Raw genomic sequence first — 27,242 nt, 5'->3', positions numbered from 1 at the left:
GTAGGTGGATCAAAACAAAATGTCCAGACACTCTGTGACCAAAAAGGTACTGAAACAGAGGATGATGGACTAAAGGCCGAAATACTAAATGTCTTTTTCCAAAGCTGTTTCACAGAGGAAGACTGCACTGTAGTTCCTTCTCTAGATTGTCGCACAGATGACAAAATGGTAGATATTGAAATAGATGACAGAGGGATAGAGAAACAATTAAAATCACTCAAAAGAGGAAAGGCCGCTGGACCTGATGGGATACCAGTTCAATTTTACACAGAGTATGCAAATGAACTTCCCCCATTCTTGCTGCAGTGTACCGTAGGTCTCTACAAGAGCGTAGCGTTCCAAAGAATTGGAAAAGGGCACAGGTCATCCCCGTTTTCAAGAAGGGACGTTGAACAGATGTGCAGAACTACAGACCTGTATCTCTAACATCGATCAGTTGTAGAATTTTAGAACATGTATTATGTTCGAGTATTATGACTTTTCTGTAAACTAGAAATCTACTGTGTAGGAATCAGCATGGGTTTCGAAACAGACGATCATGTGAAACCCAGCTCGCGCTATTCGTCCACGAGACTCAGAGGGCCATAGACACGGATTCCCAGGTAGATGCTGTGTTTCTTGACTTTCGCTAGGCGTTTGATACAGTTCCCCGCAATCGTTTAATGAACAAAGTAAGAGCATATGGACTATCAGACCAATTATGTGATTGGATTGAAGAGTTGCTAGATAACAGAATGCAGCATGTCATTCTCAATGGAGAGAAGTCTTCCGAAGTAAGAGTAATTTCAGGTGTGCTGCAGTGGAGTGTCGTAGGACCGTTGCTATTCACAATATACATAAATGACCTTGTGAATGACATCGGAAGTTCACTGAGGCTTTTTGCGTATGATGCTGTGGTATATCAAGAGGTTGCAACAATGGTAAATTGTACTGAAATGCAGGATGTTCTGCAGCGAATTGATGCATGGTGCAGGGAATGGCAATTGAATCTCAATGTAGACAAGTGTAATGTGCTGCGAATACATAGAAAGAAAGATCCCATATCATTTAGCTACAATATAGCAGGTCAGCAATTGGAAGCAGTTAATTCCATAAATTATCTGGGAGTATGCATTAGGAGTGATTTAAAATGGAATTTTATTGCAGAGGATCTTTGTCACCACTAATTATTAATTTTGTGTTCCAGTTGATTAGACATGGTTTCATCCTTTCCTGGATGTGCTCTTTTTGTTAAATTTTCCATCAAAAGATCTGATTTACTTCAAATTAATAAACCTGAGTATTCTGAAAAAGGAGGTGCAGCTTACAGCTGCAGTGTGACAGTTGATCACAGGGTGATTTTATCACTGCCATATCGTGGGTACCCATGGCTCGAGACACTTATTCTATAAGGGTGTGTAGTCATTGGGCTTTCTTGCTCCACAGTGTCAAAGGTGTACTGTGAGCAGATTTATTCAAGGAAAATACTACCTCAATCAGCAGAGTGAACTGCTATGGGCAACAGGATATCATTGACAGGGGTTACCACTGACTAGCATGGCTTTAGCAGCGAACAGGTGGGCCACAATGTAGCAAATGACTCACCAACTCAGTGACAGTCAATAAACAGTAACCATTCATGCCACTGGGAACTGTCACCTCTTTGTGGGATACAAAGATGCAATCTGCACACTGCTCGTCACAGTTACAAAGATTAGCATTGGTTCGGAACAGCACCAGGGGATGCTCGAAGCATGCAGGAAGGTCGTCTGTCTGATGATTTGCGGTACATATTGCCAAGGTGGCAGGGAGCAAAATAAGGAGTGATCAAAAAACTTCCATTTTAAGGCTGCATAGTTCAGATCAGTATGCCACACACACACACACACACACACACACACACACATACACACATATCCATCTGTACATATACCCTGCTTGTGTCTGTATATGTGCGGATGGATATATGTGTGTGTGTGTGTGTGTGTGTGTGTGTGTGTGTGTGTGTGTGTGTGTGTGCGCGCGAGTGTATACCTGTCCTTTTTCCCCCCTAAGGTAAGTCTTTCCACTTCCAGGATTGGAATGACTCCTTACCCTCTCCCTTAAAACCCACATCCTTTCGTCTTTCCCTCTCCTTTTCTCTTTCCTGATGAAGCAACTGTGGGTTGCAAAAGCTTGAATTTTGTGTGTGTGTTTGTTTGTGTGTCTATCAACATACCAACGCTTTCGTTTGGTAAGTTACATCATCTTTGTTTTTAGATATATTTTTCCCATTTGGAATGTTTCCCTGTATTATATTATATATCAGTGCTTTCCTCTCCCACAACTATCCTGCAGACCTTGTCCACAAACAGATCTCCCAAGCAATACAATCCTCCCCACCCAACAACAATATTACTACCCCCAGACCACACAGAAGCATCCCCCTTGTCACCCAATATTACCCTGGTCTTGAATACATCAACTAATTACTCCGCCAGGGATATGACTTTCTCAAGTCAAGCCCTGAAATGAGATCATCCCTTGACAATATTCTCCCCACACCACCCAGAGTTGCCTTTTGCCGACCCCCTAACCTCCGTAACATCCTTGTCAAACCCTACAATATTCCCAGACCACCTTCTCTACCCAGCGGTTCCTACCCCTGTAACCGACCCCGATGCAAAACCCGCCCCATGCATCCCCCCACAACCAACTACTCCTGCCCCGCTACTGGTATAACATACACAACTCAAGGCAGGGCCACATGTGAGACAACATGTCATTTATCAGCTGACATGCCTGCACTGCACAGCCTTTTACATTGGTATGACGACAACTAAACTGGCTGAGCGCATGAATGGGCACAGACGAACTGTCCACCTAGGAGATGTCCAATACCCAGTAGCGGAGCATGCCCTCCAGCATAATTCTAGGGACCTAGGAACCTGCTACACCATATGTGCCATTTGGCTTCTCCCACCCAACACCAGTACCTCGGAACTGCGGAGATGGGAACTTGCACTCCAACACATCCTTTCATCCCGCCATCCCCCTGGACTGAACCTATGTTAACCAATCTCACTCTCATTTACTCTTTAGTCTTCTCCTCTTTCCCTTTCCTCTTTAGCCATTCACTCATCTTTTCATCCTACATAGTTGCGTTTATCTTTATACTATGTACCTCTTTACTTCTGTATTCATCCTCCTTGGTTTGAAGCTGGCACAGTAATTACAGTAGAATATCTTTGGCTTCCCTCTGACATCCATGCCTCCATCTTTGCTACCCTCCCTGTTTACCTTTCCCCTGTTGCTTCATAACCTGGGTTGTCAATAACTGAATCCACTTTCCCTTCTTCCCCTTTCTTCCCCTCTCTCCTCCCTGATGAAGGAACGAAGTTCTGAAAGCTAGGATACGTCAATTTTCTGTTCTGTTTTGTGTATCTACCGGCTGTACTGAGCTGAGGTAAGTTCTGGCCAGGCCCTCTATCTCTTTGTTAGTATTTGTTTCATATATATAAACACACACACACACACAAACACACACACACAGACAGGGTGATGCGTATTAACATTTAAAAACCTCCAAAACACTGTAGATGACCCTGAGACAAGTAATTTAATACAAGACACATGGGATCACAAATGTTGGATACGATACAAATGTTGGGAAATGTGTCAGAAGCGAATGACAAATGTCACCAGATGATGTACCTTGCCATGCTTGCAGTGGTTGAGCCTCTCGGCCTCTCACAGAAAAATAATGTATACAAATCTTCTCAGATTTGCCACTGAATAACTTTGTGCAAGCCTCACAATATTTCACCAACACAACTGTTCGTCATCTTCAGGTAGTGGTGGGTCCTGTCATCACTGCTGCAAGATGTGGCTGGTGATATTCGCACAGCAGAATTGAAATTTGTCAGGCTAGAAGCAGGAGTACGAATGTGTGGACAGGCACTCCCAGTTGGATGGAAATGCCATTAATAGTAGCCTTCTGCTTATGTGTTGTTGGCAATGACTGCACTTCTGGACACTCGTGTGGTTAAAAGCTGAATTAACTCTCTGCAAGGTGCTGCATCAGGTCATACATCGGAGGATGTGGTTTCTACTGTTTTAATTTCATGGCAGTCATTGCTGGATTCTGGGCAGTGCTTAGTCAAAATTCCATATTCCTGTTGGTAAGATTGCCCACCGTATGGCTACATGCCTCATTCTTAAAAACACAATCCTAGAGTGATGATGCTGAGGATAAAATTTCAGTGCTCTTGGGAAACGTGTGGTGCCCTGTATTCAGGCAGTGCTCTGCTACCACTAATTTACTGGGTGGCATTTTTGTCAGCGCTGTTGAACACAGTGTTCTTGCACAATGTGAGGTGTCTGCCCTATATAAGGTTTCCCATAATGGCATCAGATCTTATATATGATCTGTGTTTTCTAAGGTCAAGATTGTCTTTAACTGAAAACAAACAATTCCTTAGTTTTGCTGGTAGACAAAAAACACACTTGATTCTGTTTCTCTTAGCGATTCTTTCAATTTTGAAAACATGCCACTGAAATATGGCAAGAAAGCCATTTGCAGTGCTTGTCTAAGTATCTTCATTTACATCCCTACACTGAACTTGCTTTGCTCAGAACACATTGGAAATCTGTTTACAAGAATAAACATTCTGCTGGAACACTGTTCTTAGGTGTTACAGTTCACCAGGCAGACTGTCAGTATCTGAGATCACGTGTGCTCTATGTGCCAGGGAGTGTAAGACACTACCACATTGTGCAGGGTGACGGCAACTTTTGGACCGCAAATATAACTCTGCGTGTATCAGTTTGCAGTAGAGACTAAGCCCCAGTGTTATGTCAGCTTTTCTTCTAACCGTGACATCCAGGAATGGTAAGCTGCTATCTTTTTGTACTTCCACAGTGAACTGAATATTCAGATGGACCGAGTGCAAATGCTGCAGGAACATAGGTAGTGTCTGTATTATGTGGGCCACACCACAAATGTTTCTTCAGCATTCTGCCAGAAGGAGGAATGTTGGATATTTACTAAGGGAAATAGAGGATCTCCCATGGGAACACTGTCCACTTGATCAAAGTAGTTGGTGTTACATAAGAAATAGGATGAGGTATGCACATGTTTAAACAGCACCACAATTTCTTTCTCAAACTTGCTGCTAATAACCTCTAATGAGGGCTGCAGGGGCACTTTTGTAAGTAATGGTATAACATTTGAGCTAACTAAAAGATCTGAAAGTTCTAGTTTAAGCATCTTCAGGTATTCTATGAAATCCTCTGAATTCTAAATATGATGGTCATAGTCATCCACATGATAAATTTCAAAGCTGTCACGTGGAAATTGCCAGTTGCATCTTGCAGTTGTGATGGTGGAAATCACCACCACCTGAAGATGCCAAAACGTTGTGTCACTGAAATATTGAGGGAGGGACTTGCATAATGTTATCTGGTGGGGAACCCAAAGTGTTTTTGCAACAGATCTATCAGGCAAGCCTGAAAAGTCACATATACTCCAAGCAGTAAGAACCTATTGTAAAATGGTCACATTAGTGAGCTTGGCAATTAATTAAGAGTTTATCAATAAATTTGGCTTCATTTTGCAAGAAATTGTGCTGTGTTCCAGTACTCCCTCTTCAACAAAACTAATGTCAGTTTCTGCTCCACCTCTTCAGCCCAAGATCCTATGTATACTCTTGAGCATTTGTGTAAGATACCTGTTTATTTATAAAAATAAAAGTAATTTCTATCATGACTTTCCCATTCTTGTCCAGTGGGTTTGTTATCCTGCTGTTGCCTACTGCAGACTACAAGATTACTGTTGAAGATTTCTGCAAAGTTTTTCTTCCTTTTTAGTGTACCAACATTTCACTGTGTGGTAATTGCCTGGTACTGTTTAACGGGTGTTTTAACTGTTGTTTCAGAGATGCAATACGAAGCAAATGCAGTGAGGATGACTTGCTTGCCATGATTGGGGCAGCAGTGAGAAGAAAGAAGAAACAACATGGAGGTAAGATACATAACAGCAAATGTAACTCTATACATAGAAAGAAAATTTCTGCTTAACAAGTCAAAGCAAACATAAGAGCAAAATAGAATGAAAAGCAACAGTGATAGAACCTGTGTTTTTTGTGTAAACTTGGATTTAATTTTTTATTTAGTATTCATTCTGATTGATGCCCATTGGTCAACAGTATATTTCAGCCCTAGAATTTGGTTCTGCAAGGTCCACCAGATAACCATATATGGCTGTTGTAACTCCTTTATTGGACTTCAGAAGTTTTCCAGCAACAAATCTTTTTTTTTTCTTTCTTTCTTTCTTTTTTTTCTTTTTTTAAAAAAAGCTAAAATGCAGAAAACATCATAAAGGAAACACTCACAGAAAAGCATCAGTGTCCTTGAAACAATGGAAACTCCAGTAGGAATATCAACAATGTTGGAAAAGACAGATTACTACTTACTGATGAAGGCTGTGGCTGAAAGCTTTATGTAAGTGTCTTTTAATTCTTCCCATCTGCAGCCTAAGGTATCTTCTTTATGGTAAGTAACAGTCCGTCTTTTCCTTCATTATTCATTAGTGTTCTTTGTTTTTATTGCTGTTTAGCAAGCATCATGTGGTATATAAGGGATGTGAATAGCGTCAGATGTTGAATCATCACTCTGGAGGATATGAAGGTGCTGCATATTGGTGTGAGACAGCATTATCTGATGAGAGTTTGAAAGAAACCCCATTGTGGATGTCCATTTGGTCGCCTGGTTAAACCTTGCAACATCTGTATTTTTGGAGTATTTGGATCTGACAGTGGCTTGATGTTGGAAAGTAAGGGCATACTCATCATCAATGTTCCAGTTGACTACATCAGACCACTACAAGGGAGCATCACTGTGTAGTGTACTGAGTACATTGTAACCTGTTCACGTCTGTGACTACCATCTGAGAACAAGTACAGTAAACTCTCGTGCAGCTACACTTTTGGCTAGCTAGATTGACACTTGACAAGTTTCAATTTGCGTGCACCTGGAGCCAAGCATTTGCTGGTGTTTTTTGGCAATCCACTGCTAATCAGTGCACTGGTGCCTGTCAAAAGTCCAAGTATCGTCAATTCGTGCATGTGTTGGTTGAAGCTCTAGTGTGTTTCTTATTCATATTGCATGGTTTCATGCCACTGCCATCTATTGGAACTCCTTGGAAGTACAGTACATACAGTATTGTTCTATGCAGCACAACGTAGCCTTGTCGAAACCGACAATTAGAGTGCGCCGCCTAACACTTTCCACTTGTTGTCGGTACATCAAAGCTGAGTGTTTAACAGTGAATGTACAACACCCTGTTGTGTTGCCACGTGGGCTTGGGTAGAACAGAGGAAATGGCATAGATGTATCGAATGCTTTCATTTGATGGCTGCCACAGCCTGGTTTCAAAAATCAAAAGTTTGTCTAGTGCATCTCGAGTGTTGTCAAGTTGTGCATCTGTGTGTTTCTGATTTGAGGTTTTGTGCTCCCACTATGTGCCTTAAAGTGTCCAGAGATAAAAGGGGCCAAAAACCATAAAGGACTCAGTCGAGTGTCTGTAAAAAGAACACTGAATGTGACTACGGGCACGAAACATAAAATGAATGTGATCTTGTTGGAAAAAGAGCTTCACACTTTGCAGAGAATTGATGCTGGTGAGCCACCCACAAAAGTTGCTGCAGAGTAGGAGTACAATTACTGATCGGAAGACAAATCGATCAGGAATTGAAAAATTTTGTTCCATCCAAGCATTGGGCAGTGCAGTGAAATCTTGAAAAACAATGAGAAAAGGTGCACATCCTCAGTTAGAAGAGGCATTATTTTTGTGGCACGAATAAATAAGAGCCAAAGGTGTGTCAGTTTCAGGTCCTCTAATTTGTCAAAATGAGCTAATGAGCTGATAGAAGGAAAGAAGCAAGAATTCCTCGGAAGTAATGGCCGGCAGGATCGTTTCAAGAAGCAGCATGGCATCCATGAAATTGCCATCAGTGCCAAATCATTATCTGGGGATGAAGCTGCTATGCTGATTTTAAGAAGAAACTGCACACAATCATTGACAAAGGAGGTTATACTGGCAATCAACTTTACAAATATGATGAAACTGGGTTGAATTACAAAATGCTGCCAACGAAAACCCTTGCCTCTAAAGAAGAAGAAATGGCTTCCGGATACAAAAAAATCAAAGAAAGATTTACTGTCCTTGCTTGCAGTAATGCCACTGACAATCATAAACTGTGTCTTACTTTAATTGGCAAATCCAAAACACCAATAGCATTTAGACACCAACCAACCAGCTTTGCCACTGAGGTACACGAATCAGTCTTATGGCATGTATGAACAGTGCCATCTTCAGAGAGTGGTTCCAGGCAGAGTTTGTTCCAGGTGTAGTAAATTACATGGAAGGAAAAGGACTTCCTTGAAAAGCGCTACTTCTTGTGGACAATGCTCCTTCTCACCCAGGTGATCTGCAAGATGGGGATATCAAAGTTGTATTTCTCCCACAAAATGTCACATCTCTATGTCAACCGATGGACCAAGGTATTCTTGAGGCGATGGAAAAACATTACAGACACAAGATGCTGGAATACTTAATAGATGTGATTGATGCTGCAGATGATTTTGTGGAAGCTCTTAAAAAAATCGATGTTTTAAGTGTCATTCATTGATTGCTGAAGCTTGGAATCTAATTCCTCCAGTTCCTCTTGTTAGGTCTTGGAAAAAACTCTTAGATCGTAAGGCAACCTAAGTGGTGAGAAGGAGGAGGCAACACCGAAACTCAAGCTGACATAATTTTGGTGAATTTACGGGAGAAGCTGGTTGTAAAGACACACACTTCGAAGACATTGAAGAGTGGATAGAAAATGGCATTTTTTCATGTGACTGAGGATGAAATCGTCCAAATTGTGACCGATCATAAAGCGTTAGAAGACTATGTTTCTGATGATGAATCAGAGAAAAATATTCCTCACACATTCTGTTATGAAGTGATCCAAACTGCCCTGAAGTACATCAGCCAACAGGAGGAGACGATTTATCCTGAAATAGTTTGATTTCAACGTTGGAGATGTATTGTTGCAGCAATAGTTTCTCAAGCAAAAAAACAAAAGAAAAAAAGACATTCGTGACTTCGTTACCAAAAAATAAACTCTAATGAAGCATCCTAGAACTTCTATGTCCATAACTTAAAAAGTTTTTTTTTTTTTTTTTACTTTTCTTGAAAGTTCCTCTGGACAGACTTTTCGTTCCTTTGAGTAATCTCTAGATTTGTTTCATAATTTTGTTCAGTAGTTTATTTTTTATTCAAAAGAGTAGGTAATAAAATTAAAACTCCTGTTTTTTCCTGCTGCCAAATAAGGGAGATTTTTTTCTGTAAGAATGCAAAATAAACGAGCTTTGTTATACAGCATTTAAAAACTTTGAGTTTTTAATCATAGTTTGGTGCCTTTTTAACATGTCAACACAATTTTTTCAGTAAAAAAGTGCAGGGTTATTTGCAACCATATCAGTAACGTTTTACATACCCTACGCACGTTTTACGATCGTATTTTGCAATATTGACGCAATTTGGAGTGTTCGCATGTGAAAACAGGGAGACTTTGATTTATCTGGAATTTTTGTTATCGGAACCAGCCACCGTCCTGATCATTTCGGATAAACAGGAGTTCACTGTAATAGACTCCTTGCAACATGCTGTGTCATACAGCTAGGAGCAGCCAGACTATGGAACTGCCGTCCTGCGCATAGGCTGCCATTAACACCCAAGCAAATGACTGCATGTGAAGTGGTGCCATGATCAAGAAGTACGGACTGCTAATGAATGGCGTCACATTATGTTCACTGATGAGTCCCAGTCCTGCACTGCTCCAAATGACTATCGTGGAGAAGTTTGACAGTGACCCGGGGAGATGGGGAGAGGTCCCATTCTTCCACTTTTTTTGGGGGGGGGGGGGGTCACAAAGGAGTCCCATGGTGTGGGGAGCGATTGGGTATGACTTCAGGTCATGGCTTGTAATGGCCGAGGGAACTCTAATGGTACAACAGTGTGTAATAGTATTGTGGTGCTATTTTTCAACAGGCCACTGCTTGTCCACATGTAGTATGTGTCTCTTTAAATTGTCTGTGTGATGTTGATATACTCCTGTGGCCAGCAAAATCCCCATATCTGTCCCCGATAGAACATTATGGGACTAACATGGACGTCAACTCCATCCCACTGCCTGTATCCATGATTGCAATGTCCAGTTACAACAGTTGTGGATCACCTTTCTCAGGAGGGTATGCAGCAGCTTTACGACATCCTCACGCACTGTCCAGGCCAGACAGGGTGCATTGCTGTATTGATAAGTGGGCTCAAACTGATAAGTTCTGTGTAGATTTGACTCTGTTTTGTTATCACTGAAATAACATCACATACCCTCTAAATTAGCTACGTTTCAATTTGTTTTCTCCCCACCTTCTGAGTGTCTCACTTTTTTTCAAGCAGTGTAATTTAAGACAGACATAAGAATATGAAAATGGGATGGCATATCACATTGCTATTCAACTATGCCCCTAAGAAAATTTGTAAGATAATGGAGAAGAGCAGGTGCACTATTACACTGACTAGAACGTAAACTTAAAGATAGAATTATATTGTGTAACCTATACCGATGACATAATACTAATTGACAAAAACATCACTGATGTGCTAAAGCAATTTGAAATATTAAGGGAGCAAGCTAGGAAAATTGGACTACTAATTTCACCTGGAGAAAAAATTATTGACTGATACCAAAATGGCACTGGGTGAACTTATATAGGCAATGACATAGTATTCGGTCTTAAATAGTTTAAATAATTTGGTGAAAAAGACCACTGAACATCATAATGAAAAGAAGGCCATAGAATCCAGACTTCAGAAAGTACAAACTGTCTCTCAGTTAACTAAAAGTATTTTTCCTGGAACTCTAAAATCTAACATTGTACAACAGTGATCAAATTAGTATTTCTTTATGCATGGGAGAGACTCTTTGTCCAACACAAGACATGAAAACAGCAAACTGAATTAGAAGAATGTAAAATTGTAGTAAAAATCTTAGGTCCAAGAATAAAGGATGGGATACATCACACTGAACCCAGTGAGAAATCTCCAGGCAAATTCCTAAAAGCTCTTGTTACAATGTGTCTCCAAGGAATCCAACTTGTGGGACATACAGAAAGAATGTATCCAAACAGGCAGCTCATTGGATTCCCACATACTTGAAAAATAAGATCCTACTGATGAAAACAAACAGGAAGAGACCTTAAGAAATTGGAATCACCACATTTACAGTATTCTGATGTAGTGATGAGTCACACAAAGTGCAGTTTCACAGTAGCTTGATCGATGCTTGTACTTGTGTATGTAGTATATGCAAGTGTGTACAGCGTCTCTTCTGGTGTACTCATGATATGCTAATTTAGTGGCCGCGCAGTAAACCGGATCCCTACTCAGTTCCAGTGTGCTGTGCTAATTATTCTTCTTCACTTGACATTTATGCTTGGAGCTGCAAGAGAGGTCATTTTCCAGATAATGCCACAAAAACAACAAATTCTCAGATATCAGTTTAACTTACACTCTTCAACATCATAGACAACATTTCACATTAATATGTTGCAGAACAGTAGATTAGTGTTAAAATTGCCAGAGTAAACATTGTTCTCCATGTGACAGATTGTCACCCGATGTCCAAAATCGATAAATTTTATATCTCTGCACAGAGAAGCAGCTGGTTGCTCATTGTCATCTGTGGTGCTAATCAATGGGTCGAGCTCGTTGCTGGCACAGCGCCACCACAGAGTAAGTGGCCCCTCATCCCAGCAGGTGGCGATGTTTTAACACCCGTATAGCTCCCCAGACTTACCACGTCTGTGGGTAACTCCGTCTCTGCACAGAACTTCCCACATTTCCCACACAGTGGGCCCTTGTGTCTTTTACACACAATAAATCTTCAAACTTATTTCATTGGCTAAGTTAAATTTCGAGTGTGACATGCTATTTCGTAAAAAATAGCAAACGGTAGACATGGATGTTATTGTGACTCTTTCCTAAGGCAACATTTGTGTATTACACTTGTAGAAGTGCACTGCAACATAAAACAGTAGACCGTAAGTTCAAACAATGGAAACTCCAGGTTGGAATATCAGCAGTGTAGGAAAAGATAGAGTGCTAATTACCATAAAGATGACACGTTAAAATGCAGACAGGCACAGTTAAGACACTTACACATAAGCTTTTGGTCACAACATTCATCAGAAAAAGAAATAGAAATACACACCATTCATTCACACAAGCAAGCACACCTCACACACACATGACCGCCAACTCCGACAGCTCAGACCAGAATGCTAGTCTGTAAGTTTGCTACACAATAAAATAATTATTCTGAGCTACAAGAAAAATGGGTTCAAAGAACTAAACTGCTTGAAGAAAAAAAAGGGAAGCTCCCTGAAGCAACATAGTTTCTCGAGTGTGCATACCAGTGGTAAATTATGAGAGTCGCAACTCTCTGAAATGGATACAAAGGCCACCGGATTGCATTAGCTTTGTTTGTGTCTCGGATTGTTACCAAGAATGGTAGGACCTATAAGAGATGTGAAGAGTGTAAGATGTTGAGTGATCCCTGTGAAGGACACAGATGCCCTGTACTTCTGTGAGTCAGCATTATCAGCACGTAACAAAATTCGAAGGGGCCTAGTTGTGTGTCTCCATTTGCCAGGCTGATTGAATTATGCAATATGCAGATTTGTGAGACATTCAGATGTGGTAGTGGCCCCATGTTGGACTGCTTGGGAACGTAAGGGCGGTGTGCTTGTCAGGAAGCTTCCAGTTTACCGTGTCTGACGAGCCCATGGGAGAATTGCTGTAATGTACACCGAGCACATAGTAACACTTTCACACCAGCACCTGTCATGTGATCAGCAGTGAGTCACATTCTGCAAGACCCGCGATGACAGTTGTCAGTGAGTATGACAACGACATAGGGAGAGGGCGTGTGGGGCAGCATCGGATATGACTTCAGGTCACTCTGACAGCACAGCAGTATGTCATGGACATCCTACATCCTCATTTGCTACCTCCATGTCCAACGGAGTTACAAGAGACAGAGCAGTGAAAACATATCCAGTTGTTGACTCACAAAACGGTTTTGAGCTGTGACGCATGTAGTCTTAAGCGAATCATTCATACAAAAAGAAAAGAAGAAGAAGCTAAAGTCAGAATGTGAAAAAATTGGAGAATGGAATAGATATTTGAAGACTTCACACTTGAAACTCCCAGTTTTCCTATTGTGAAAGTGCCTTTGTGACCATATGCATTTCACTGACGATAAACTTTTTTTTTCCCCCTGGGTCTTGGCTCCATATTTTTTCATCCAGTTGAGTCAGAATACTTGCATAGTATTTGTGAGGTATTGTTTCAGTCTTGCAAGCTAATCTAAAATACAAATCCCTTTTGCATCCTAGAAAACAATGACCACTCTTTCTCTCCGATGAAGTCACCTTGGCTATTTTTGTGCAACTGCTGTTTCATTTCGGTCATCTCTCATCCAAGGGAACAGATTGGTGCATAGAATCAGTTGTGTGTCAGATTGTCCCAAATTGTTTTTCACATTAGGTTGTAGTCAGGCTTCAACAGACATGCCACTCACTTTCTGGTACGGCCACGGCATCAACTGTTTTGCACATCTTTTTAATTACTGATCTTGCAATATCACACTGTGTTCTTTCTCAGCATTTTCATATTTGATTGTAATTCTAGGAAGTTGTTCATGAGTCATCTTACAGAGACATATGCTACATATGAATTCAGCCACCCATTCCTTAACTGTTGACTATGAAGGAACTCCCCCCATGAACCATGGACCTTGCCATTGGTGGGGAGGCTTGCGTGCCTCAGCGATACAGATGGCCATACCGTAGGTGCAACCACAACGGAGGGGTATCTGTTGAGAGGCCAGACAAACATGTGGTTCCTGAAGAGGGGCAGCAGCCTTTTCAGTAGTTGCAGGGGCAACAGTCTGGATGATTGACTGATCTGGCCTTGTAACATTAACCAAAACGGCCTTGCTGTGCTGGTACTGCGAACGGCTGAAAGCAAGGGGAAACTACAGCCGTAATTTTTCCCGAGTACATGCAGCTCTACAACTTGACTAGATGAAGAGATCGGTTGGTAGGACATGTTTTGAGGCATCAAGGGATCACAAATTTAGCATTGGAGGGCAGCGTGGAGGGTAAAAATCGTAGAGGGAGACCAAGAGATGAATACACTAAGCAGATTCAGAAGGATGTAGGTTGCAGTAGGTACTGGGAGATGAAGAAGCTTACACAGGATAGAGTAGCATGGAGAGCTGCATCAAACCAGTCTCAGGACTGAAGACCACAACAACAACAACATGAAGGAACTGACTCCTAATAAGTAAGATGATGCCTGTAGAAAAGTACAACAAAACAGTAATCTCAAAAAAGGACAGGATAGACAGTACATTCTGTAGGACATATTAAAAGTGATTGGTAAAAGAGACTTGGTGTGTTAAATGCAGCTTTTGATTACATGATAATTGAATTGGATAGATAAACAATCGACTCGCTAAGTGGCGGCAGAACACACACATAAAAGAAGATTATAATTAGGCAAGCTTTCAGAGCCAGTAGCTCATTCTTCAGGCAGAAGGGTTGAAGTGGAAGGAAGAGGGGTGAAGGATAGGTCTAGGAAAAAGGGTAGATTTTGAGAAAGTTACCCAGAACTGCAGATCAGGGAGAACTTTCCAGATGGGATGAGAAGGAAAGACTGATTCCACATCTACATACATACTCCACTAGCCACCATATGGTGCATGGCAGAAGGTACACTGTCTCACTACAATAGTCTGAATAAAATTACTTGATAGTTGACATCAATCACTTGCTGCAACAATGTTGCCACATTGGCTACCAGCAACCGTTTGGTTACAGGTGAGAACAAACAAGCGGCTCACTTCACAAATTATGTTAAACGTTTAACACAGAGCAATTTTTCTAGTGGCTGGTGCAAGGTATGTCAGAAATGTTGGATACTCTGTCGACTATTGATTTAATGTGACCAGTGACTGAACTGGGGCAGACGACCCGTTTTGTATCCCTGACTGTAAACTTGTGTCCTAACCCAGCCGAGAAAATTGTGGTCAACAGTCTGCAGCAGTACTAATATCATGATCGCTTTGTTCATGGCGATTAAAGCTAACGCTTAAGGGTAAACTCAAGACAACAAAAACTCAATTTGAGGGCTGAAAGCAAATTGAAATTTCTCCATGTCATTTGTTACCTGTAACTATCCTTATTCTAGCTGCACATGCTGCCATGTTAGAAAACAGTGAACAGTCCATGTGGGCACTTGTTCGTGGATTATAGATGACTGAGGCAGATTCCAAATGAAGAAATAATGACAGGAAGAAAAATAAGACCAAATAGAACAGTCAAAACAATGATGAAAAATGATGCAGCAAAGTATTAAAAATAAAAAAATACATTTAAACCAATTAATTGAATGAAAATAATAATCACACTCTTTTGGTTGGATTTAGAAATAAAAATTTTGCTACATTGATGAGATTCAAACCTACGACATGTTACACATTAGATTAATCTGCCAACCATTGCGCTATGCCACAGCACTGCATGAAGTATTTATATATGTGAATGTAGTGACCCAGTTGCAACTATGAATTGCAACCTTAAAAATTTCAGTTTCACACAGTGTAGTGAAAAGCTTATCTAATGTAAGATGATCTCTGTGAATATGATAACTATATGTATGATACTGAATTACACCTTGTGCTGAGTTATTCGGTAGTGTTTGGTTAGTGCTATGAATGAAATGAGTGTCTTTCATTAGCATTGTTAATGTGTGTTGTTTTTGGTGTAGCTATCGCGTGTCATGAAATACATAATAAAAGTGTCGGGCTCATAATTCGGGATACAAATACATCAAGAAAGAATGCTGAACCAGGAATTGGAAGTGACTGGCCAATTCTGGTGGAGTTTGGCAACAGCAGACAGTTCAAGTGTGATGCTGACTACTCTTATTGGCGTTTGAAGTGCCAACTATCAAGTAATTTTATTTCAACTGTAGTCAGTTCCTTTCCCATTCCATCTGCCAATCGAGTGAGGAAAAAGTGAATGTCTATATGCCTCTCTATGAGTCCTAATTTGTCGTCTCTTATCTTCGTGGTCCTTACACATAATGTATGTTGGTGCAAACAGAATTGTTCTGCAGTCAGCACAGTGTTCCTCAAAATCCCTCCAGGGATTCCCATTTTAGTTCCAGAAACATCTCCATAATACTTGTATGTTGTTGTTTCAACCTACTGTTAACAAATCTAGTATCCTGCCTCTGAATTACCTCAATGTCTGCTTTAATTCGACCCCTTGCGGATCCCAGACACTAGCATCCTATATGTGATGTCCATCACAGCTGAGCCACACTGTAGTAAAATCCACCCAACAAATGAAAGATGATTATTCGCCCTCCCTACCATGACCCTCACAAGTTTGTTCCATTTCATATCACATTGCAACGTTATGTCCAGATATTGAAACAATGTGACTTCTTTCATGACACTACTAATGCTGGATTCTGGCATTATGGATTAGTTTTTCCAACTCATCTGCAGTAACTTATATTTTTCTACATTTAGGGTTGGCTGTCATTTATCACACCAACTGGGAACTTTGCCCAAGTCATCTTTTATCCTCCTAAATCACTCAACGATGACACCTTCCATACACCACAACATCATCAGCAAACAACCACAGATTACTGTCCACTTTGTCCATCAGATCAGTTATGCACATAGAAAATATGAGTAATAGCGCTCCTATCACACATCCCTGGAATGATCCTAATGATACCCTAGTCACTGATGGACACTCACCGTCAGGATAATGTAGTGGGTTCTATTACTTCAGAAGTCCTTGAGCCACTCACATGTCTGGGAACCTATTCCATGTGCTTGTACCTTTGTTAAAAGTCTGCAGTGAGGCACTATGTCAAATGCTTCTCGGAAATCAAGAAATATGGAATCTGGGTTTGTGAATTTTGTGATGACAAAGTTAGAGGAGTAAGGCATCTGCATTAAATTTTGTGTGAAGCTCAAGAAAACCTTTACACAGACACACCAAATGATGCAGGGAGCCTATAGCGATGAGTGCTTAAGCCATACTTAGTGTTATGTATTATTCACACGTTTTAAAATGGCTTTACAAAAGTCAAAAATGTTCCTTGTTCAGGACTCTCTTAGATGTCCCCTGATGACACTTGTGACAGGAACGTCAAAGAAATTGTGTGTGGCAGTCGCAGATTCACTGTCTGAGAGATTGTAGAAGAATGTAACATTTCAATTGGATCATGTTATGAAATGACACAGCATCTTGGAATGCATTGTGTTGCCGCCAAGTTCATTCCACGGCTCATGAGTCAAGACCAAAAAAACTTTTTGGATCTCACAAATGAGAATGAGATGTTCCTTGCGAGAATAGTATGACCCCTGCAGACTTCTTTTTATTTCCAAAGTTGAAAAGGATGAAGTTTTGCAATGGTAGATGAGATAAAAGAAAATTCGCAGACGGCACTTTATGCGACCCAGCAAGAGGTGTGTCAAGACTGCTCCTGGAAGTGGAAATGATATTGGGAGCAGTGTATCAATTGAGGAGGAGAGTATTTCGAAGGAGACAATCCATAGTAATTAAAAGATAAGCATAGAAAATTTTGTGGACAAAGTTCTGGAATTTTTTGAACAGACGTTGTATGACAAAAGGGCATGCTGAGTTGCCCATGAGCGATGCTTTGTACTGATTTGTGGACATAAACTTATTGGTCTCTATGAAACTGATTAGATTCAAACCCAGAATATGTTCAAGAATTCTGCAGCAAACTGATGTTACGGGTATTGGTCTGTAATTTCGCGGGTCTGTTCTTTCGCCCTTCGTATATATAGGAGACGCCTCTGTATTTTTTTCCCCAGTTGCTTAGGTCTTTCTTCTGGGTGAGAGATTCACAATAAATACAAGCTAAGTAAGGGTCCAGTGCCATATAGCACTCTTTGTAAAACCAAATTGAGATTCCATCTGCAACTGGCGACTTATTTGTTTTTAATTATTTCAGGCATCAGGGATGCTTATGAGGGTGGTTTGAAAAGTTCTTGAAACAGAATAGAAAAAAAGTACTTATGTCACTGAAACTTTTTTGTTTTTCAGTGTACCCTGCTTGTAGATTAATTCACTTGGTCCAACAGTGTTCCAATACCTTGATCCCATCTCGACAATGATTTTCCTCCAGGCCTATAAAATAGTTGTCAACTCAGGCTATCAATTCTTCATTTAAGTGAATCTTCATCCACAAAGAAAAATTTTCAGTTTAGGGAAGAGGCACGTGTGGCAACAATTCATACCTTAGTTTGTGTAATTTTACCATGGCAGTGGTACATGCATGTGAGCGTGCATTTGCTTGATGCTAGATGACTTTCTTCCTTATTAAACCTGGCCTTTTTCGCATATCATTTGTTGCAATTTGTCCAGAAGGTTAGCATAGTATTCTCCAGTAATTGTTTGCCCAGTGGGGAGATAATGTACAAACAGAATCCCCTTCTCATCCCAGAACACTGATGCCATGCTCTTCCCCGCTGAAGGAATTTGGTGGCGCATGCCAGAACACTGTCGCCATGTCCTTCCCCGCTGAAGGAGTTTGGCGGCGGAGATTCAGCATGTTTCCACTGCCTTGATTGTTGCTTTGTCTCTGGGGTATAGTAGTAAACCAAAGTTTCCTTGTGGTCACAAACCAGCACAAAAGATCTTGTTTGTTTCTCCTAAAACAGGCCAAACATTGTTGTGATATGTCCATTCTAATGCGTTTTTGACACAGCGTCAAGAGTCGCAGCACCCATCTTGTGAATACCTTTCAGATGACATCTGGCAAGCGTGAGCAATTTCATGCACTCTAAATTGGTGATCCTCCTTGATCATTATGCGCACTTTTGCAATGATTTCTAGAGTAGTGACACATCTTGGCTGACCTATTCATGGATGTTCATCATCTAAGCTCTCCTGACCAAATTTAAATTCATTTATCCACTTGGCAACAGTTGAAGACAAAGGAGCAGAGTCCCCTGGTGTATTCTGGAAATCGGCATGAATGTCCTTCGCTTTCATACCTTTCTTTATGAAGTATTTAATCACTGCTTGGATCTCGACCCAACCCCACCGTCCCGTACCGTCGCGTCTTTGCAGATCACTGCACAGGAACAACAACAGAGCCATGTCACTGCCACAGCTCTCTTCCAAGAGCACTGACATGGCACGCGTTTACAGGCAACAGTCCAACGAATATCATGTGAACAACTTGTGCTAGCGCTGGCCTCTTGTGGTGATTGTTGTTAGGTGTCTTTGTGCTATTGTCAAATGACGGTATGTTTATATGACTCTCTTGCATGAATGATTTCTTAAATGCAAAATTTAAAACATTTATCTCCTACTGCCACACCAGACTGGTCAAGTGACTTGATGGAAACCTTTGACTCACTTAGTGATTTTACATAGGACAATAATTTCCCCTGCTTCTCAGCCAGATCTTTTGCTGAGGTATGGCAGTGGTAGTAACCTTTCCTTGTTGCCATTTGGCATTCTCTTTTGAACCAAGAGTGCAGTAGCTTTTCCTTCCTCAGTAATTTCCAAATTTCATTGTTAAACCGCAGTGGCTCTTTTGCATCCTTAATTTGTTTACTAGGTACAGACTTGTTGAGAGTGCAATTCACGATCTGTTTAAGCTTTGACCATAATCTCTCTACATCCATCTTAATGGAACTAAGTGATGTCAGTTCTGTCTAAGTAAGATGCTAACATCTGCTTATCTGCTCTTTCTGGCATGAACATTTTCCTAGCCTTCTTGACTGATTTATTAATTTTTGAAACCTTAGTTGTTATGATGTTATCATGATTATTAATCCCCATCTCTATGCTGAAGTCATTGATGATATCTGGCCTGTTTGTAACTACAAGGTCTAAGATATTTCCATTGCATGTGGTGTGCCAAACTAGGTGCTCAAGACAATTTTCGAAAACCACATTCAAAGGTGCTTCACAAGATTGACTGCACCCTCTGCAATGAAGCCATAGGCTACCATCTATACTCAGTAGGCTAAATTCACCTCCAACCAGTATTGCATGATCTAGGTATTTACATGCTACTGTATGTAGACTTTCTGTGAATGGCTCCAAAACTGTCATAGCAGAACTGGGTGGCTGATTATCCATTAATTAACGTGATTTCACATAGACTTGTTATACGCAACCAGATAACTTCACTGTCACAATCAGCTTTGACCTCAATAGAGACAATGGACACTCCCTCTCCTACAGTGTCTAACCTGCCTTTCTGATATATATTCCATTAATCACTAAATATGTCAGATCTTTCTACTCTCAGTTTCAGCCAGCTCTGAGTCTCTGAGAATAATTTGAGTGCGATACTTTCCTGGATGGCAGTAAATTTGGAAACTGTGTTACAAGTACTTTGACAACTGATAAAATTTTGACAACCTACACTGGAGTGAATTCAAAAGATAAACCTCAACCAACATTGAATGTATCTTGGCAATAAAGAGCCCAAATAAATAAATTGATGATTTTATTCCATTTCATCTGATTGAATGAAACACACACAGCATAACTACTCAGCAAACAACTATAGTGCTGATTACATTTACTATCATACATGTAGCACTCTGAGAACATTTCACCTTGTCATAGTAGTCCTGTGTTTTGGAACTAGGCAGTGCTTCATTTCACAAAGCGAAAGGAATAGCTTGTGTAAAAAACAAAAGAAGGGGAAATAGTGGTTGCTGGTGTTTTTAACACTATCATTCAATTTAGTTCCTATTGTGAACTTTGCAGCTAGGATATGTAAATGCTCTGAGACTGCTATTGATAATATCTTTATGAACAAATCTAGGGGAAAAACATCATATCACAAAACCAATAGTAAATGGACTATCTGATCACGACATGCAGCATCTTGTGTTAAATGTTGAAACTTGTCAGGATAAAAAAATATTAAATCTGAGTACAGGAGGATAATGAATAAGCCAGAAATTGAGGAATCCAGGAAATTGCTCAAAGACATGAACTGGAGAGATATTTACCTGACTCAAATGGAAAATACAAAGCATTTATTAATAAAGTTACCTCCTCTTTTGAAAATTGTTTTCCCCTAAAGGTAACTCAGATCACACAGAAGTCAAAAGATAAACCATGGATTACACAAGGAATAAAGATATCATGTGGGGCAAAAAGGAGACTGTATCTACTATCTAGGAACATTTCTGGTATTAGAATTGTAATGCATTACAAAGAATACTGCAAAATATTGAATCAAGTAATCCAGAAATCGAAGTAGCTTTATTAAGAGAAAAAGATAATTGTATCGGGCAACAAAATAAGAACTGTATGGGATATAGTGAAGACAGAGAGAAGTGGGGCCAAAAAGGAAGTGGAACAGATAGCTCTAAAAGTAAATGAGACTTTGGTAACAAGTGCATGTAGTGTTGTAAATCTCTTAAGCAAGACTTAATTTTTGTTACTGACGGCTCGGGGTTATCAGGTTCGGTGAATGGTGCAATGGAGTATCTGGGACCAGTTTTTGAAGAACATCGTGTAGAACCTATTCGAGGAACTTTGAATTCCAACCATTGCTTCTCAGTATACTTACTCCTTAATGAAATTTGTTGCAAGTTATATATCTATATTTCGAACAAATAGCTCAATACATATTATCAATACTAGGAATAAGAAAAATCTACATAAAGACCTAAAATCACTTATGTTGGTCCAAAAGGGGGTCCAATATTCAGGAACACACATTTTCAATAAATTACCAGCAACCATTAAAAACTTGGTTTCAGATAAAGCACAGTTTAAACAGAGTTTGAATGACTTTTTGATAGGCAATGCCTTCTACTGTATAGATGAATATCCTAACAGAGACTGTTAGGCCAGCTTAAGTAAAAATATGTTAGATTTAAGTTTTGACAGCACTTGGTTGCAACAGTCAATATTAGGTATTTTGTGTATGATAAATTTATTAATAGTGCATAACAATGTTTCATTCTGACAGCGTATTAATTCTGTAAATATTAGCTTTTCCAGTTTATTGTATTGTATTCACCTATTTTGACAATCTCGTGACAAATGATCAGGGTAGTATTCATTATATTATTTATGTTTTGTGTTATACATTCTGACATGTTCCACATCCTCGAGAATCATCTCATTTTTTCGGTGTATGTAATGAAAACTGAATCAAATCAAATCCAATCACCATCTCTCGTCATGTAATAACTTCACTTCTTCTTCTTCCCTTGTCGTCTCCTGTTTTTCCAGTACTCGTCCATCTCCTCCTCATGTTTTTCCCCCTTTATTCTATTCGTGTTGTTCTCAATCCCCTATTTCTTCTGCATTGAAAGCCTTTTATTTTTATTTATTTATTTATTTTATCGAGGTGAGTCTCTACGGACTGCGTGGTAACAACCGACTTCACTCTAGTGTCCAGGTCTTGTTCTTGCTCCAGCTGTGACTTCCTGCCAGTATCTTCTGAGCCCCTCCAAGAAGTGCCTTTTTATGCTCTTCAGATAATGGTCCTCACTGTCTTTCGGATGTTGATGCCATGTTAAAACCTTGGCAGTTGGTCACCAATCTTCTAAATTTGTTCCTTTCAGGAATTTCTCTCTGAGATACCAATCTGCTTAAGATCTTTTTCACATTCTTTGAACCATCTCAGCCTCGTTTTCTTAGATAGGATGAAACTCCATATTCTTTTTGTTAGTCGATCACCGTCCATTTTCATGAGATGACCATAAAACAACAATCATTTCTTCGTAATGGATGCTGTGATAGGTTCTGTCTTGCTGCACGAGTCCTCATTTGCTCTCATTCGCCATTGTCCATCGACCCATCTATTACCTTAGGATTTTCCTTAATATCCTACACTCACGCTTTTCCAGCCGCTCAGCTTGACCTTGTCTATTCGTCGTAAAAGTTTTGGATTCTTATAAGCCCTCAGGTTTTACAACTGTATTATAATGTTGGAACTTGGCCCATATACTCATAGACTTTTTGTTATAAGTATTCTTTGTCAGTCGGTATGCTTGGTCTAACTTCCTCATCCCGACAATTGCTTCTTCTTTTAATCCATTCTCCTGGTGGATGTCTTCACCGAGATACCTGAAATTCTTAACTCATCCGATTTTTTCCAGGTTGGTTATCATCCATTCAGGTCCATCACAGATCTTCGTCATATATTTTGTCTTTTGAATAGAGATCTGGAGTCTAACTTTTTTCAGCAATTTCTGACAGCCTATTTATCTTGTTGACTGCTGACTCTATGTTGTTAGCAAAAATGGCCAGGTCAGCCGCAAAATCTAAGCAGTCAATGCACACCCCTTTGTTCTTAGGACCCAGTCTGAACCACTCTTCATTTGTTTCTCCTTGGGCTAATAACTTTCTCCACTCTTGAATGACCTTTTCCAAGACACAATTGAAAAGGAGAGGGATAGTCCATCTCCTCGTCTTATGTCTGTTCTGATTGTAAAGGGTTCAGATACCTCACCAATAAATTTAATTTTTGACACTGTGTTAGTAAGAGTTTGTTTGATCAGCTTTCTTGATGTATTATCCACCCCAAACTTTTCCAAAATATTCATTAATGCCTGTCAGTCGATGGAGTCATATACTTTCTAAAAATCAACAAACATGACATAGTTATTTTTCCAATTTTTTTTGTACCTGATGATGTTCTTCAGGTTAAAGATCTGTTCTGCGCAAGAATCGCCCTTTGGGAAACCAGCTTGATAGTCCCCAATCAGTTGGTTACAATGATCTTCTATTCTATTCTGTATCACTTTGGAGAGAATCTTATATGGAACAGATACTAATGAGGTACCCTTATAGTTATTGACATTCTATTTATCACCTTTTTTGTGTATACGATGGATTAAAGCTGATTGCCATTCAGTTGGTATCATCCCAGCTCTCCAGATCTCCTCTAAAAGTTGGACTAGTATATCTAGAGTTTCATTATTTGCCAGCTTCAGTAGTTCCACTACTATTGAATCCTCTCCAGCTGCCTTATTATTCTTAAAGTTGTTGATGATCTCTTTGGTCTCCTCTTTACTAGATGGAGATGAGGGGTAGTTTGTGGATTGGGGCACATACAGGGAATCTTTCTTTCGGTTCATCACAATTAAGTAGGTTTTCAAAGTAACGAGACATTATCTTGCAGTTCTCTTTGTTGGTCATTCCGAGTGTGGTGTGCATACTGTAAGACCTTCAGTACACACACCATTAGATTATTTGACTTGTTGCTCTAATGAAGTAAGCGAGTGTCAGCAATATGTCTCGTGGTCTTATCATGGCATGTTTATCTTCTGCCATTAGGTCAGACGATAGAAATGCCACTTGCACGCTTAGAGTAGCAGATTGACGGTGACCAACTTTAAACAGAACTTGATTAATTTTCCCACACATTTATTAAAATAATAACAAATATAAAAATTACTTAACTTGGTTCTGGATGTTATTTACAATTGACAATCTGAAGTTCCTTTGGTATTGATACATTAATCTTATTCTCACACATATCTCGGATACTTGACAAAAGTGTCTATACATTTATCTTCATGGCTATGTACAGGAATATGGTAATCTTATTAGGCGCAGACTGGATCTTGACTATGGACTGGCACAGACAATTGTAGAACTCGTGCAGACTGGTACAGACTAATGCAGACTGGTACAGACTAATGCAGAGTGGTGCAAACAAATGCAGACTGACTGATCGAAGGTCTTTACACTCGTTATAATACCTCGCACGTTCATGTATCACTGCGCGAGTGTGATGCGCGAGGAGAAAGTGTTCTATGTTAGCAGCAATCTCATTGGCTGCGTTACATATTAATACGCGGATCGGCGGAAGCAGAATTTGGTCTGTCTCTATGGCAGCGCCATCTCGTAGTGCGGAGATGGACGAGTGTTGTGCCTGCGCTGTTGTGCTTAGTGGGGCACACTCTAGTGGGAAATTTGTGTACGCGCTGAATACGCGGAACTATGTACACAACACTGAGCTTTCCATTTTCGTCTCTAAAACGAAAACTAGGGACTTGGTATCCTTTCAAATTCGATTTGAACGTCTGATAGAAGTCTCTGACATTCTTTTTCTGGAAACGCTGATCGATCTGTTCTAACTGCTGTTTCTCATGCAGTTTCTTAGCCCTTCATAGAGTTCTGGCTGCATATTTTTGAACTTCATGGAATACATCAAAAGCATCAAGTCTCCTGGTAGAGTTCCACTATTTCCATGCACTTGCTGTTTGGGCCACCACCTCACCACAAACCTCATTCCACCATGTATGATTCCTCTTTTTAGCTGTCAGGATTGTAGTATTAGCTGCTTGTTGGATCATGGAGGCAATGTCTGCCCATTTATGGGATTCAACTGTCAGTTACTGGTGGCATTGTTCCAATACGTTTTGATTGATTTTGAGCTTCGCAATATCATATTTATGAAATTTATTTCCGGTTTTCACAGTCTTATTGAGAGGGGTGAAATTAATTTTGATCTTGGAGAGGTGATGATCCTTTTAAATTCAGTATTTTGTCTGTAAAAAGGTTTCTTTCTATTATTTCTGATTGTTTGATGTTGTTTCTTTCTTATTTCTGTAATCCATTCTATCATTGATTCCTTCTTCCAGAACAACTCATTCAGTAGAGGTCTCTAAAAAAAGATTAATCTTCTTTTAGCCATTACTTCTGATATTTTCTCAAAATTTTTGTAGATCTCCTCATTACTTCTCATTTTCCAGCCATCTGTAGCTTGTATTGCAACCATTATTTTCTAATAATGCTCCTTTGAGGAACCTCTGTTCTGTCCAGCTTATAGTTCATCATTAGGCATCCTCATCCATGTAAACATCCTGGTCATACCACTGTGGGATAGTGTTTAAATTTGTTTTTTTAGTTGTACATTTCTTGTTGTAAATATCCTTTGTCAAACGATTTGCTCTCTCCAGTTTGCTGACTCTTGCATCTACTGTTAATTCTTCTAGTCCATTTTGTTGTACAGTTTGTCCAATATATTTAAATTTACTTACTAATGCTATTTTACATTTTTGTTTTTCTAAGAATGTTGATGCATTGTTTGAAATTGTCATCAATGTTGTTTTTTCGGCTGAAATTTTGGGACCAGCTCTCTTTGCTATTTCTTCCAAAAGATTTCTTTTAATAACTGTCTGTCAGATTTTTTGAAAGTATATCAGAATCATCTGTAGAAGCCAGGTAGTTTACGTTAATTCCATTTGTTTTTCGTCCTAAAATTATTGGTTCAATTTTGTGATTTTTTTTTCTCCAAATTCCAATAACTTTCTATTTTTTTTAGAATGTAGTGTTACAGTAAAGGTGATAAACTGTCCCCTTGTCTAACACCAGTTTTTATTTCAAATGGTTGAGATACTTCTCCCATAAATTTAGCTTCAGTCTTCCTATTTGCTAGTGTTTTGAGGATTATGTTTGCTTTAACACAAAATTCTTTGATGATTTTACCCATAATTTCTCTGCCTACCAAATCAAATGTTTTCTTGAAACCAATACATGATACTATTATTGGTTTGGTGATTAACAGTCTGTGGAGAATTATCAATTTTCTAATAAACATCTGTTCTGTGCAGGGTCTTCCCTTTCTAGAGCTCCTTGAGATTCTCCCAGTTATTTATATAAAGTTTCTACAACTCTGTCCAGAGAATTTTTGATAATATTTTGTATACCACTGGCAGAAGTCAGGCATCTCTGCAATTGTTGACATTTTGTGTGTCCCCTTTTTTTCATAGCTGTGGATTAATGCTTTCAATAATCTCTTCAGCTTTCCAAATGTTCTCAAACAGCAGTTGTAGATCATTTGTGTGTTCTGACTATTTCAATAATTTTGCTGTAGTGGAGTCTTCATTTGTTGCTTTGAAGTTTTGGAATGATTTGATGACTTCATGAATTTATTGTTCTGTTAGTGGAAAATCTTCCTCCAGATGTTGTGGAACTGCTATTATATATTGCTACAATGTGCTGTTATTATTATTGTTGTTGTTGTTGTGTGGTTGCCTGTTCTTCAGCACTATCTTTCTGTTTCATTTATCTATTTACCGCCATTTTAGCCCATTTACCGGTATTTTCAG

General features: G+C 39.7%; 1 protein-coding gene across 1 annotated transcript in view; it reads left to right on the top strand.

Annotated features, from left to right (window-relative positions):
• The window catches only part of LOC126416557 (molybdenum cofactor biosynthesis protein 1-like), a 200,301-nt gene that overhangs the window by 130,063 nt on the left and 42,996 nt on the right, over nt 1-27,242 (top strand). The window contains exon 4 of the mRNA XM_050084302.1: nt 5,895-5,980. Within this exon, the coding sequence (XP_049940259.1) occupies nt 5,895-5,921 (27 nt within the window). The 3' untranslated portion in view covers nt 5,922-5,980. The remainder of the gene's footprint in view (nt 1-5,894; nt 5,981-27,242) is intronic.

Source organism: Schistocerca serialis, chromosome 8 (assembly GCF_023864345.2).
Source record: "Schistocerca serialis cubense isolate TAMUIC-IGC-003099 chromosome 8, iqSchSeri2.2, whole genome shotgun sequence".
Classification (NCBI taxonomy): Eukaryota; Metazoa; Arthropoda; class Insecta; order Orthoptera; family Acrididae; genus Schistocerca; species Schistocerca serialis.
The sequence above is the reverse complement of the archived record's forward strand: the minus strand, read 5'-3'. Positions and strand labels throughout refer to the sequence as shown.